The 14,945-nt window shown below is 35.5% G+C and overlaps 1 protein-coding gene across 4 annotated transcripts in view; it reads left to right on the top strand.

Annotated features, from left to right (window-relative positions):
• Nucleotides 1-14,945, top strand: part of CLEC12A (C-type lectin domain family 12 member A) — a 50,890-nt gene that overhangs the window by 4,206 nt on the left and 31,739 nt on the right. For 2 of the 4 annotated variants that reach the window (XM_076007670.1, XM_076007669.1), the window contains exon 2: nt 6,885-7,133. The exons of the other annotated variants lie outside the window; for them this stretch is intronic. In XM_076007670.1, coding sequence (XP_075863785.1) covers nt 7,014-7,133 — 120 coding nt within the window. In that variant the 5' untranslated portion in view covers nt 6,885-7,013. The remainder of the gene's footprint in view (nt 1-6,884; nt 7,134-14,945) is intronic. 4 annotated transcript variants of the gene reach the window in all.

Below are 14,945 nucleotides of genomic sequence, written 5' to 3'. Positions count from 1 at the left end.
AACTAAAAAATATATATATACAAAAAATTAGCCGGGCATGGTGGTGCATGCCTGTAGTCCCAGCTACTCAGGAGGCTGAGGCAGTAGGATTGCTGAGCCCCAGAGATTGAGGTTGCTGTGAGCTAGGCTGATGCCACGGCACTCACTCTAGCCTGAGCAACAAAGTGAGACTCTGTCTCAAAAAAAAAAAAAAAAAAAAAAAAAGGAATAAATGGTTTGAGGAGATGGAAAGAGAAGTTTATTACTTTGCAGCAAAGGAGGAAAAATGGCAGACTTTGTCATTTCAAAATCCAATTTTTCCTGAATATAAGCAGAAATGCAGAGTTTTTAAAGGGATGACCCTCAGTTCTAGGCTACTCTGTTAGTTATTCTAATAACTAATTATTAGAATAATAATTATGGTTACTAATTATTAGTCACTTTTTATAAAGTGACTTCTTTTACTTGGGTAGATATCTAGTAGTGGGACTGCTGAATTGAATGGTAGGTCTACTTTTAGTTCTTTGAGAAATCTCCATATTGTTTTCCATAGAGGTTGTACTAGTTTACATTCCCACCAAGAGTGTATAAGCATTCCCTTTTCATCACATCCATGCCAACATTCATTGTTTTATTTACTTTTTAATATTGTCATTTTGACTGGGGTAAGGTGATATCTCATTGTGGTTTTAATTTGAATTTCCCTGGTGATTAGTGATGTTGAGTATTTTTTCACATGTTTTTTGGCCACTTATCTATCATTTTTTGAAAGAAATCTGTTTATGTCTTTTGTTCACTCTTGGATGGGGTTATCAGTATTTTCCAATGATTTTATATCCCATCTCCATAAATATATTAGGGAGGAAACTGAGGATAAGAAGCTGATGTCCCCCAAGCAGCTCCAGAATTGCCAACACATTGGTTCTGAGAGAGAAGCTATAAAAGAGGAAGTGGCCTGAAAAAAAACCCCAAAAAACAGCAAAAATATTTCCTGTCTCTTTAAAATTTCCCCCACTCTCTTTGGGAACTGTAGCCTGGCCTGCATCCCTGCCTCAGACAGGTGGTTGGGAGGGGCAGGGGAATGTCTTTTGTTCTTTGTATTACAGGAGATAGTTCAGCAGTCCCAGTCCCTGGCACCAGCCTCCCAGGTAGGCAGAAGTCACAGGCTTTGTCTTTGGCAGAGATGGGACAATTAGAATCGTTAATGACAGCCTGAAACTGAGGCTCATCCTTTAAAAGCTCTATATTTCTGCTTATTGATAGGAAATTTGGATTTTAAGATGACAGTCTACCATTTTCCCTCCTTTGCAGGCAAAGTAATAAACTTCTTTTTCCTTCTCCTCAAACCATTTGTTCTCGTTCTTCTGATGAGGTCTTGAGGACAAGTGCTGAGCTTTTGGTAACAAAGCTGTGAGGGGGAAAAGAAATGAGAATAGAGAAGAAAGTGTAGTATAAAGAAATGAAAAAAAAGAAAATGTGAAGAGAATAAGATACAAGATTAAACACATCTGAGTGACCTCAAACATATAACTCTGGTCACTTTTTGAATAAGGAAATTATGCAAGGTAAAATATAGAAGGAAAGGACAGATGATAAAATTGTTCTTTCCATTTTGGAACAGAAAAAAGAAAGTTTGTGGAAAAATAAATATATTCTACTTTTTTTTTAAACAAGAGATGCTATCCAAACACTATTAGAAATGCATGTATAGAAAAATATGGAGATCATACAATCATGGTTGAGTGATATCTAGTTTTGTTTCTAAAAGAAAAACAGTCAAAATATAAAAATGGACTCAGAATATAAAACATTTCATCACCTCAAAATATTCCTGATGTCGCTTTGCAATTCATCCTCCTGCCCCTGTAACCAGGCAGTCTTTGACTTACTGTCAATAAAGTTGAGTTTTGCTAGTTTTCGAATTCTGTATAAATAGACATACAGAGTTTTCATTCTTAGGAGTTTACTGTCTTTCACTCAGTATAATATTTTTGAGTTTCATCCATGTTGTTGCTTAGATCAATAGTTTATTTTTATTACTGAGCAGTATTTCACTATATAGATATATAACAATTTGTTTATCCATTACTCCATTGGATTTTTTTTTCCATTTTTTGGCTATTGTAAGTAAGGTCAACATAAGCATTTGTGCAAAAGTCTTTCTGCGGACACATATTTTCTAATCTCTTGAAGAAATATCAGGAAGTGGATATTTCCACTAGGTTATATAGAAAATATGTGTTTTATTTTATAAACATAACAAGTTTTCAAAAAAGGTTGTGCCATTCCCATCATTAATGCAGGAGGGTTCCATTTGCTCCACATCAATAGCAATATTTGATATGGCTAGTCTTCTTAATTTTAACCATTTTAGTAGGCATGAAGTGAAATATAAATGTAGTTTTAATTTGCACATCTCTAATGTGATGTTGAGCATTTTATCATGTGCTTATTTGTAATTCATTTTTTGTGACCTCTCTGTTAAAATATTTTGCCTATTGGGGGGGGTTCAATTCACATAGAGAGAGACACACATAGATACACATAGATATGTATATATAAATAAATGCAATGGGTTATAAAATAGTATATAAATAATATGGAAAAATTCCATTATCAGATACATATGTCACAAATACTTTCCACTATTTGTATGTAGCCTTTCAGAAAATCTTTCTTAAAAGTCTTAAAAAATCTAGAACCTTCTAAATATTGAACCTTCTAACCCTGAGAAAGCTATGTACTCTCCCCTGCTAAGGTCTAGCCCTTTTCCTTACCTAAAGAAAATTTTGAGTGCTATGCCATGAAAGAAGCTACACACCTTCCTTATAATCCTCTCTTCCTTCCCTTCCTGGCCATAAGGCCAATAACGAAGAATAAGTGCTAATCCTTATAAGGGGCAAAAAGGACTATGCTCAGAATGAATTTGGACTTAACCTATATGTAATGACAACCTGGAGTGTGCATAGTGGGGTGGGATTCTGGGGGGCCAGATCAAGAGAGAAACATAAAGCTGGATAAGGGGTATTTTATCAAGTTTGGGGCACTCTGTTGAAATATAGAATTTCACGACTTGGCAAAGTGCTGGGAAACGGAGCAGATACTGCTGAGATAACTCCAAGAAGAATGAAGAAAGCAATGGCTCATTCCAAGCAGAGTAAAATGTCAGAATCACTGTGGCAAGTAGTTAAAGAAAATATAAAATGACTTAGAGAAGGTGCATGCTATAGTGGATATACTACATGAGGACAGAAAATTCACCAACTATGTTCCATGGGATGGTATAATAGGCACTTTATTTGCCAACACAATAAGCAACACACTGGTGAAAGAACATGAGTCCTTCACAAGCCTCACTGAGGAGCGCAGCATGGCTTGCTTCTGTAGGCCAAGGATTACAGTAGGAAATTCTCACACAGGGTTGGATTTACTGAGAGATTTGGGAATGATGGGATTTGGAGTAGGAGAGACCAAGAGTCAGAGCTCCACTGGTAAACAAGGTGGACACAATTGTGGTAATGAGTGTTGAATCTGTAATAGCAGCCAGGATTACTGACACACAGAAAGCTTTCTATAGCTCTGATATTTCTATATATCAAATAGAGCCCAGTGTTCCCAGAGGGAATATAGCTAGATAATTAAAACGGGTGTGTCCACTTCCGTGCTGGTCTTTTAACAAATGGTGACACAGAAGAGAAGAAAAAAAACCTCAACAAGCTCTGGTTTGTTATATTTGCTGATTTCTGTGGTATAATTATTCCCACAGTGGCTGATTTCAAGCTACCATAACCAAACACAGAGTTGGGAAGAGATGTGCGATACTACACCATTACATATTATTTCAACTATATAGATGTCAATAGCTTCATGCATACATAATAGTAAAATGTACTAGAAATCATCAGAAATTGATGAGTTCTAAGTATCTTACCTTTGCTTTTAATATTAATTTAATTTTAAATTTAGATAATACAATTTTTGATAGTGCCTATGTTTAACACTTAGCTTACAAAATCCTAAAACTTTAACAGGCAGCTATTGCGACTATACCACTGGTTTTGTTCCACATCTACAACAGAAAATCCAAAGATGGATAGTAGGCTAAGGGCAACCACACCCCCAAATCTTATAAACTATTACCTCAATCTGGTTTAGCCTGAGCCAGTTTTCTGACAGAGGACTCATTAAAGAAGAACACAAGTCTTCAGAAAGAAGACCTCTTCGATACCAACACTACAGTAAATGTTAATTATTCCTTTGGGCTATCCCCAAAGGGACTTGTATTGGTCTTTTAAAAATAAGGGGACACAAAATCTGGTTGGCCTTGTCAGGTACTGGAGGAGCATTGCCATACCTGGGAACTGGGTTCTGACACATGCATTCGGTAATGCAAAAGGCTGCTGGGCTCTCAGAGCAAGAAAGGGCTCTTCAGCAAGTCTAGCTGCAGTTGGAATCATCCCTGCCACTTAAGCCACACAATTTATGAGCCACTATGACACCAGAGTCTCAATAGTGACAAACGATTCTGTGGGATTTATGGCTAAGCCCTGACAGCTGACACACAATGCCAACTAGTCCTTTGGGTTCTGCAGCAAGGCCAGAGCAATTACAGGTGAGCATTATAGAACTTTTGTAAAACAGCTCCTGGTATCCTACTGGACATAAAAGAAATAGATCACCTGACACTGCCTTCCATGAAGTAAGTCCTGTGAGACTCACCAGATATAAGTTCAGGTGGTCTCAGTAGCAATTCATCATAAGATGACATTGATAGACCCTGAGTCAGCACAAGCAGAGTCTGAGTCGAAAGGCAAGCTGAAGTTCCCTACGCCAAGTGGAGGGCAGGCACAGACAAGATTCAGACCTTGTGTTTTCTAACCTTGCTCCACTGGTACCTCTTCCTGGGCTCATGCCTGCAGCTGTTTGAGGTATCTCTTATGACCTGCTGATGGAGGAGGAATAAAGTTGAGTTGATTCTTAGAAGGGTCTGTTTGGGTTGTATGTGTCCGCTCCAAACGGACTATGGTTATACTATAGTGCCACTAACTGAGCTTCACGAGGCAACAAAAGTAGTCTACATTTACAATATATATAAACACCTGGGCAGTGACTAATATGTGTCTCTACTAGTATGGAAGCTCTATGAAACCATGAATTCAGAGATTTTTTTATTTATTTGTTTTCAGTGATCTATCTTGAGTACGTAGCACAGTGCCTGGAGCAAAATATATACCCAAAAAGTCTTATTAAATGAATTAACACATTAATAAACACAATGGTGAAGTAATCATTAAGACATTAATAACAAAAAATGAACAAAGGCATGAATAGTTAACCCATATAACAAAAGGCATATAGTCAACGTATGCACAGTTGTCTAAACACAATGAAAATTCAAGAAATGTAAAATGCAATAATACAATAGCCTATCAGATTAAAATGTGGCTATAAGAGTAACACGATAATTTTGTATGGCTGTGGGAAACCTTCAATTTCAATAGAAATGTAAAGCTTGTAACATTTCTGGAGAGAATAAACACTTCTTTTTGTTAAGTAACTCATCCGCGAGGTTATAAATTTTACAAAAGGTATGCATTTCTTATAACTATTTTGTTATTTTTTTTGTCACCAAATCGATTTAGTATCTCAACCTTTAAAATGACCCTGTCTTTTCTCTTGCATGGGCCAACCAGGGGAGAGGGCAAAAGTAGACCAAATGCTGTGAAGAATGTAGGATTGCCAAGACAGAGGTTGGCCACAGTGATGGCTCTGAAAATGTGCAGTAATAAACTGATAGGGAAACGTACTGGGGATTGTGCTGACAGAACTCCATGACTAAATGAGTAAAAATTATAAATCTAGAGTTTGATGTCTCTATTATGAAATATGTTTCATAATGTGTATTATGAAACATATTTTAGACGTCTTCAGATTGAGGTACTCTGAAATATCTCAGCATTCAATCCCACCAAATCATCTTGCCATCAGACTCATAGTGAGAAAATTAGCCCAGAGACAGTAAAGGAAAAAGAAACAAAGTTTCGGAAGCTACTCGAAGGTGCTTGTGTGGAGCTGAGGGCTGGGGAGCCCAGGATGTGGGTGGGGGAGCAGCTTCAAGCTTCACCAACTTTTGCAAGGTGAGGGGGCTGGGTAGACGTGGGGCCCTTTAAAACTCACCTTCCCCTCCTCTCCACACCCTTTTTTTAGCCTTTTCCTACCTCTATTAAGGCCAATTTTGTTAGTTAAATATTTTGGAACGTATGAGGGGTGGAGAATGCATTAGTGAGAGCGATGCATTGGTGATGGCCTGTTTGTGGCGACTGTTCTCTGTAGATCAGAGGTGGAGTGGGATAAACCACAGTGGAATTGAGGTTTCTGATATTACTGGTAACAAATCTGGTTCTAAAGGTCAAGAGGTTGCAAGTGCCTCAATAAGCAAGAGGAACTGATTGGTAATCAGAGTTTTCATCACAGCAATCTATGACGATGATGAGTTGATTTTGGAGATTTTGGAAATTAAAACATAAAAAGGAAAAACGAAAAAAGAAAGGCTATCCTACTAAGGAACTGCTTGATATGCTAAGGAAAATTCTGGGAGTGTTGACCAGAAGCTTAACTGATGTTTTGAGAGAGGAGATTCACTGTGTCTTATCCAGTTCCCAGACTTCAATGTAGTTACTAGACAAAGCTCTTCCCATGCAAGGAACCCCTCCATTGGGTGGAAGGTAAGCTGGATCCCTATGGGGTGGGGCTATAACATGGTCACAGGTGTAATTATGATATTTATTCCCCAAATATTATTTCCCTGGATGACTGTATACTGGGGAAAAGCTCAGAACCTATGGTGATTCCCAGATTGTGTTTACAAACATAAATAACAAATATTTCTTTGCCATCTTGCACAGGTACATGTCAACTCTCCTAATCTCTGTCATAAGGTGGCCCAGAAGGAGCTAGATTATCCTGGTACAGATCCAAACATGACCTACCTCAGAATTGACTGCATAGACTAGACTCATTACGTTGATGCCACCATGCTAACTGTACCTGATAAAGAGGAAACAGTAAATATCCCACATACTTTAGTAAAATATATGTTCACCACCATACACTCGACCCAACTTGACTGCTTGGAGCCAGTGGACCCTAAACTGGTAAGTGCACAGCAGCATGCTATCAAAAACTCGAAAGTGGCATTTGGGAGGTGAGGTCTGAGCAGTTCCAAAGAGTAAACTGCATGAGCAGATGGCTCAGACTCCCATGGCACATGTTTGCATTAATCTGCTATCTCCACCTCAACCATGCCTGTGGCCTCGGTTGGAGGAGCATGCAGAGGGCTCCACATGATTATATAATTGAAGAGTAAAAACAAAAGGTGGGTTATCAACGGAGATGTAAAATATGGCAGGTGGAAACAGATGCCACCCTACGGTCCCAGTCAGAGGTGGCCCTGAAAGACAGAAGTGAAAGTAAGTCTTTCCATCGAACAGAAATTTGGTTGATATATCTGGTTATCCACCTGGCAAGGATAGTACCCAGAATCACAAATCTAAATTGATGCATTGTCAGAGATCAATGGGTTACGTGGCTGGTCAGGAACTCAAAAAGAACAAAATTGGAAAATGAGTGAGGAGGACATTTGGGTGACAGGTATGTATAGGAATTATGCAGGTGATTCTATTCCCACTAATTTGAAACTTATTGATCTATTATTTTCCTGTTTTAGCCTCATCTAAGCATTGTTATCTGGGCCCTACTAGTCAGATATGTCCCCAAATAGCAAAATGTCTATTTTAATTTTTTTTTAATTTAAAATTTTTATTTTTATCTCTCCAGACACTTGTTTTATTTGTTTGGTGTTTATTTTTTGTTTATTTATTTATTTTTTTTTTTGAGACAAAGTCTCACTTTGTTGCCCAGGCTTGAATGAGTGCCGTGGCGTCAGCCTAGCTCACAGCAACCTCAAACTCCTGGGCTCAAGCGATCCTGCTGCCTCAGCCTCCTGAGTAGCTGGGACTACAGGCATGCGCCACCATGCCCGGCTAATTTTTTCTATACAAATTAGTTGGCCAATTAATTTCTTTCTATTTATAGTAGAGAGGGGGTCTCACTCTTGCTCAGGCTGGTTTCGAACTCCTGACCTTCAGCAATCCACCCGCCTCGCCCTCCCAGAGTGCTAGGATTACAGGCGTGAGCTACTGCGCTGTTTTATTTTATTTTTTTCTCTTGCTGAATATAAAAGACAGGCAGACAGGACGTATGTCTATCTTGTTCATGATTATGTTCCTAATACACCCCACACAAGTGGCTGGTACACAGTAGGTGCACAGTAAATATTTATTGAAAAGAATAGAACAAACCAGCTACCTTTACCTTGAAATATACAAAATTTTGGCCAGAAACTAATAAGTCTATCCATTTTCATTTACCAGCATATCCTGTGTGGTTTTAGATAGCTATTTTCGTATTTCCTTTTAGTTTTCTCTTGTACCTTGCACCTAAGAGAAATATCTGAGACTGAGATTAGTCTCCATTTTCTTTTTACTATTTTCTGGATAATCGCACATGAAAATATTTTAAGAGATGGAGAGTGAAGATGGGCATATGACACTGAATGTCCAGAATTGTTTCAAATCCAGCCAGAGATCTGAAGGTAAAAATATTGCTCCCCCAATTCAGACTGCAGCTTAAAACTGCATTATTCTCCTAAGAAGATAATTTAACGTATTAAAACTGACCATATTCTGGGATTTTTTTAAATAAATAGTTGTAAATTGTCTAAGATAGATTATTTTTTTTTAGATTCATGTAGGCACCAAGAATAAAAAGGTAGCATTTTCATAGCCAAAATCAGAGAAAAGTTTGTATCATATGTAATCCTTGGTGTTGTAATATCATAATTAGAATGTAACTTTCAAATAAAAATAGTGTTTTTTACAGAAATCATTCCTGCTGCAAAACATAGGTTCATGGAAACACTTATGATATCTGTGAAAGTATGTGTAGTGAAAACACCTATTATATTAATAGCTGGAAGGTAAGATCTAGCAGTGGTGGTGAGAGGAACAGTGGTCCCACAGTGATTTAGAAAGTACACGTATATAGATATGTAGTATATTTTTAATTTTCACAAAAGCCCTGTAAGGATTGGCAGAACAATTCATTGGGAATGACAGAAGGGCAAAAGAAAAGAAAACATTAATCATTGCTACTAGGATTACTGTGTCGGTTGTTTTATTGTTTGCTTTTTCAGGTCTGTTACAGACCCTATTTACAAGTTTAATAAATAACATTCTGGTGCCTAAATTCAGTTTGTCTAAAAGGAATTTTGAACCAGTGCACTACAGGTACTCAATTCTCTGTTTGCATGGTTTGATACAGTATGTAAACTGTGGCTTATATTTAAAAAATTGATTTTTAATTCATAGCTAAGATTTTTATAAATGTTATTTGGCAGTGAATTTAAAATCTCCCTCCCTGGAAAGTAGGGAAAGAGGACCTGTTCTACATTTCCAGTTAACTGCAGATCCAAATGCTTGTGATTGTTATCTCCTCATAAAATTGCAGAAGTATATTTTCAGGATTTTCAGCTAACTAGAGGTATTTTCACATTTGCTTGAGCAGAAGAAATACTCATAGGCAAGAAAAAATTTAGAAACTCATTTGGAAGTATTCTGTAATACAGACAGTTGGGTAGTAAATTTCAAAAGTTATACTACATTTAACAAATCCTGTAAGTGTATCCTACAGCTATAATAAGATACACTAAATCCACAAAATATACTGAAGTAAGGCAGCCACAGAGCACTCAGATTTGAGAAATGGCACTTTCTATTATGGCTTAGAAGGTAAATTATTTGTAAAATGCACTACCAAGGTGATATAATTAAGTGTTTGTGTTTATATATATAAACTAACAAAAACTAGGGAATAATTATCAGAGTATCAAATGACTCAACTCTTTCTTTGCCACTTGTGTAGCCAGTTGTCTGGTCAGAATGATTGTAGATCAAGATAATATTCATATTATGTCTGCATGTCAAAGGGTATGTGTCTTCATTTTGTCTGCAAAAAGAGTGTATACATCCAACTTATTCAAAAGTGCTAATATGTGGAAGAAAGCAGATAAAGTTGAAAGAGGATCATAACATATGCATTCCTGTTTAACCTCTCAGGAGGTTACCTGTTTATTCCTCTGTATGAAGACTTTTCTTATCAGTTCTGACCCAAGGGATACTATGGCATAGATTCTATAAAAGGATCATTAATTGGAAATCTATGTTGCCTAGGCTGACACTGATTCACCTGAAAAGTCAAAGTCAGGAAAAAATAATTTATTATATGTAAAAGGTGAAATAACATGTGAATATTACCAGTACAGTGATAGAACTTCAAAAATTTTTCCTTTCCCTCTTTTATTTCTTACAATAAGTAATTAAAATAAAGAATAAGCATAATAGTGCTTGCTATATATATGCCATATATATAATTTATATTATATTGTATATTTATAATATTAATAGGTTTATAATATATAAAATAAATTATTTATATATTAATGTTATAACATATTGATATTTTGTATAAATAATATATATTCCATATATTATATTTATTTGTATGTATGTATAATGGAATAGAATTTAAGACATCATTTTTTAAGTCATCAAAAACACCACAAAATAATTAACAGAGCAAGACAATGACAAAATAATGGCAATATGATCCAAAACATTAAATAATAGTAGCATCTCTTTGTTTTTGGATTGTAGATTTTTTTATATTCAAGTCTTCAATTAATCATAAATTATAATGGAATGTCTAAAATGAACATGAATCATTTCTGTAATAATAATAAAACAGGAAAATGTTTATAAAGTGAATAATCACAAGAGTTCTAAAATTCATGAAAAAAAATTTTAACATTTCATATTTCTCCCTGTATCAACAATATTATACTTTTATGCTTGTATTTGGATGCATTAGGATCATTATTTTTGTGATGAAAGTGATTGGCCTGAACTTTTGGGATGAGTAATGGAGTTTTATTTAGTTGTACACTTTCAGAAGGTAAGGTAATACTGAGGTAAGCTACACAGTCTAGCCCCAAATTGGTAAACTGACCACCCGTATATGTCACATTACAAACTTATATTAAATTTAAGACAAATTAAGAAATGCTCAAGTATAAAATTAGCATTTATTCTACATTTTTTCTTTCAAAGAATCTCCAAGAAATATTGACTTTATCATCTCATAATAAAAATTAATAATGTATTTTTTAAAAAATTATATGTGCTCATTGGTATCACTTTGAGAGATAAAGATTTAAATGTACGAAAGCATTAATTTTTAAAAAAGGACATCTTTGAAAACCATTTTAGGTAGACCACTAGACTTTTCATTTTCTTCCTGAAGTGGTATTTGTATGTGTATTCTGTAAAAACAACCAGACTAGTTTACAATTTCAGTAATTTTCTGTCTCACTCTTATGCCTGTGAGCTGTAATGGGCAGTGTCTTACATATAATACTGACATAAAACATAAACTCTTGAGGCCTTTGAGATGAGATTTCTCAACTTGGTGACCCCTAAAGCAACTTCTCTGAGACAAAGAAGTAAGGGATTTATTTTTGTATTGAGCAATTATATTTGTTTTTATGTTTTTCCTAATACAACAAAGGAATGTATCAGACTTCTCTCAGACCAAATACACATACTCTACTTAATGTAATTTTTCTGTAATTACCAATCTATCTCTTAAATGTCTTCAGTGCTTATACTGAAATCAATTACTAATAATATGAAAATTTCCCCCAATTTAGCTTTCAATATTAGATGACTAATTTTAGTTAGCATTGATTTCTGTTAACCAGCAATTCTAGGGAGTTGAACTCATTGTAATTAATTATAGATGTATAGAATTTATAAATTTATAGATTTATAAAATTTATAGATTTATAGAAATAATATAGAACTCATTGTAATTATTATAGATTTAAAAATGCTCCTAGAATTCAGGAGCAGTTTCTTGTTAGGCACTGAGTATGATCTTCACAGGCTACCATGATCTCTTGTGAATCAGTTTTCTCTTCTGTAAAATATAAATGGTAAAATGACATTATTGATACAATAATCATTCTTTTAGAGACAATGCTACTGAGGAGAAGTGAATAAAATTTGACATATTGGTAAATTATTTGTAGGAAAATTGTTTTTTTCCTAGTGATATGTTTTATTCTAATAAATTAGTGACAATTTGAATGAACTTGAAGGAGGAGGGAGATAGCCATGTGGATATATGGGGGAATGTCATCCTGGCAGAATTGTGTGAAGATCCTAAGACCAGTGTATGCCTGGCACATTCCAGAAAGAGTGAGGAAGGCCGTTGTGTCTGGAGGAAGAGAGTAGTGGGAGATGAGGTCAGATAAATCACAACAGGCTATTTTTGATTTTGGCATCCTAATGTCTCTGGCTAATCTAAGTGAAATGGGAAGATGGACAATTATTTTGAGCAGAATAATAGCGTGATCTGACATACATTTAAAAGATTCACTCTGAGTAGTGTCATCAAGGTAAAGTGGAATGGGATGAAATATACTCACCTAGCCTGAAAAAGTATGCTTTTTAATATGTTTAAATTCCTGCCTGTCATGATCATATAGTTCACCCACTACCCTTTCTTTGTTTCATTCTCTTTCCTTCTTTATTTGTCAAATTTTCATTATTGAGCATGCTGGCTCTTTTTAATATTATTTCCATCTCAGCACAGCTTGATGGCAATTTCATCATTATCTGATGCAATCTGGCCCCCTTCCAATATGATAGTCACCACCCCAGCCATGACCTTGAAAATGCCACATCCTCCTTTTGATGATGATGGTCATCTTTTGTAGCACAATAATCTGAAACATTTAGAAAATGTTTGGCTCTTGCACAACATGTAAATTAATAATAATTTAACAAAGCCTATATTTAGCCTGCTAACACAATTTATACAGTAATAAATTCCAGTCCCTGTAAAGAATGAAAAGTTGTTGACAAAATTTGCTTCTGGTGATGCTAAACATATAACATCTATTTTTTTTTCTATACTTTCCCCCATACTGATTAAATGTCTGCAATGTGCATGAGGTATCACTGAGTTTCAAATGTGGTTACCATTTACTGCCATTGCAGGTAAATAATCCAAGCTTTCATTTGCTCGTTTATTTAAGAAAAATTGATATAAAATATTTACCATTAAAGGGTGAAAATACTTTGAATAATTCATGGTATAAATTAATACTCAAAAGAGAATACTCATTATATTAGGAAATATAAAAATGAATAAAATAAAGCTAAAGTGAAATATTAAAAGGTGCAGATATTTTTAATGATAGCTGGATATCACCTCTTGCCTTCTGTTTGTCCAAGACCTATTTAAGTACTACCCAGAATCTAACTCCCCTAGCATTGTGGGAATCCAGAGCAATCTCCATGATTTCCTCAAGTCTCCAGGACTCCTTTCTTCTTGGTCCTCTCTCTCTCTAAATACGTATGCTCTGCTCTCCATGACTCATGTCACAAACCTGATTCCTTCACTATTATTGGCGACAACAGTAACGACAAATCTAGTTAATATAAGTAATTCTTTAGTTCAATAACTTGACTAAGCACCTAGGGAATCACAGAAAGTTGTATGTGGCTCAGTATGAACTTTATTTCCAGGGAATTTGGGCTCTGGTGAGGGACCAAGATGAGGGACCCTAATCAATTTCCTAATATTTCTTCCATGGACCTTCTTTACAAATTCCAAACAAGTTACATACCACTTAAGGCTGAGTAAAACACTCTTGATCCTCACCAAATGCTGTACCTATTCCATCTCTTTTAAGCAGACTTAACTGAATTTAGGCCAAGTAGAGGCACCTTTCACTCCCTTACTGTTACCTTCCAATCTGTTCCACTGAGGCACTGCTGATGAATCAGTTCTGACCAAGGCCACTATTATGCCCATAGGCTGAGATGTACTGACTTACGTGGTCTAGCAACACCATGTAAAAACTCAGTTTAATTTCTAGGCTTCTTGATAATTATTTAGATGAAGATGAAAGTCATTTATATTCTCATCAATCAACTGAAAACAAAACATATGGTTCATGGGAAGGACAGTGTATCTCTATGAGTTCATAATGCATAGAAACGATGATTTGTTTTAATTATTTTATTTCCTGTATGGGAGAACTCTAAGGACAGTAGCTTTTTCTGCTGCAAATGTACTTTCTTGTATGATTATAATTAGCACTATTTATGCCTGTCTTAAATATGAAGGCACAATCGCCACCTTCTTCAGTATTGAATCTGGAACAAAACAAAGAGAGGAATTCTTTATTTACTGGACCTCCATAAAAATAACTGAGTAAAGCTTCAGATACAAAATATAAACTCTGGCAACCATGTCTCTAAATGTGCAATGCGTCAGCAGTGGAGAAGGCAAAATATGCTGTTTCTCTTTTATCTGTCTCCAGACTTTACCCTGGGACTCTGATAGTGGGAAGAAAAGGACACTGTGGGACTTCACTGCCTAACAACCGAGCCCTGGAACTCTATGTCGGTGATAATGTAGTAAACATTGTAAATCATTTTGTGAGGGGTTGGATTCTTCCCTTTATACTTTAGAATAAAAATTGATAAATCTATTTAGACATTTAGAGATTACATAGACGGGGAGTGTAACTGACATTTCATTGAACTCCTTTCATGTGTTACAAAATTAGTCTATTTTAATGCTGAAATAGATGTTCAGTTGGCCACACTTTGCTACCATCACAATAGTAAAATAGGTGTCTTTTACCTGATAGATTATGATACCTACAAGTAATCATAAATAAAATATCTAGAAAGGATTTCCTAAATTTATATTTTAGGTCATGTATAAACATATGACATTCAAAAATCCAAAATGAGGGAAAAATATTAAATAGA

This window comes from Microcebus murinus, chromosome 10 (assembly GCF_040939455.1).
Source record: "Microcebus murinus isolate Inina chromosome 10, M.murinus_Inina_mat1.0, whole genome shotgun sequence".
Taxonomy (NCBI): Eukaryota; Metazoa; Chordata; class Mammalia; order Primates; family Cheirogaleidae; genus Microcebus; species Microcebus murinus.
This window is presented reverse-complemented; position numbering and strand designations above follow the sequence as displayed.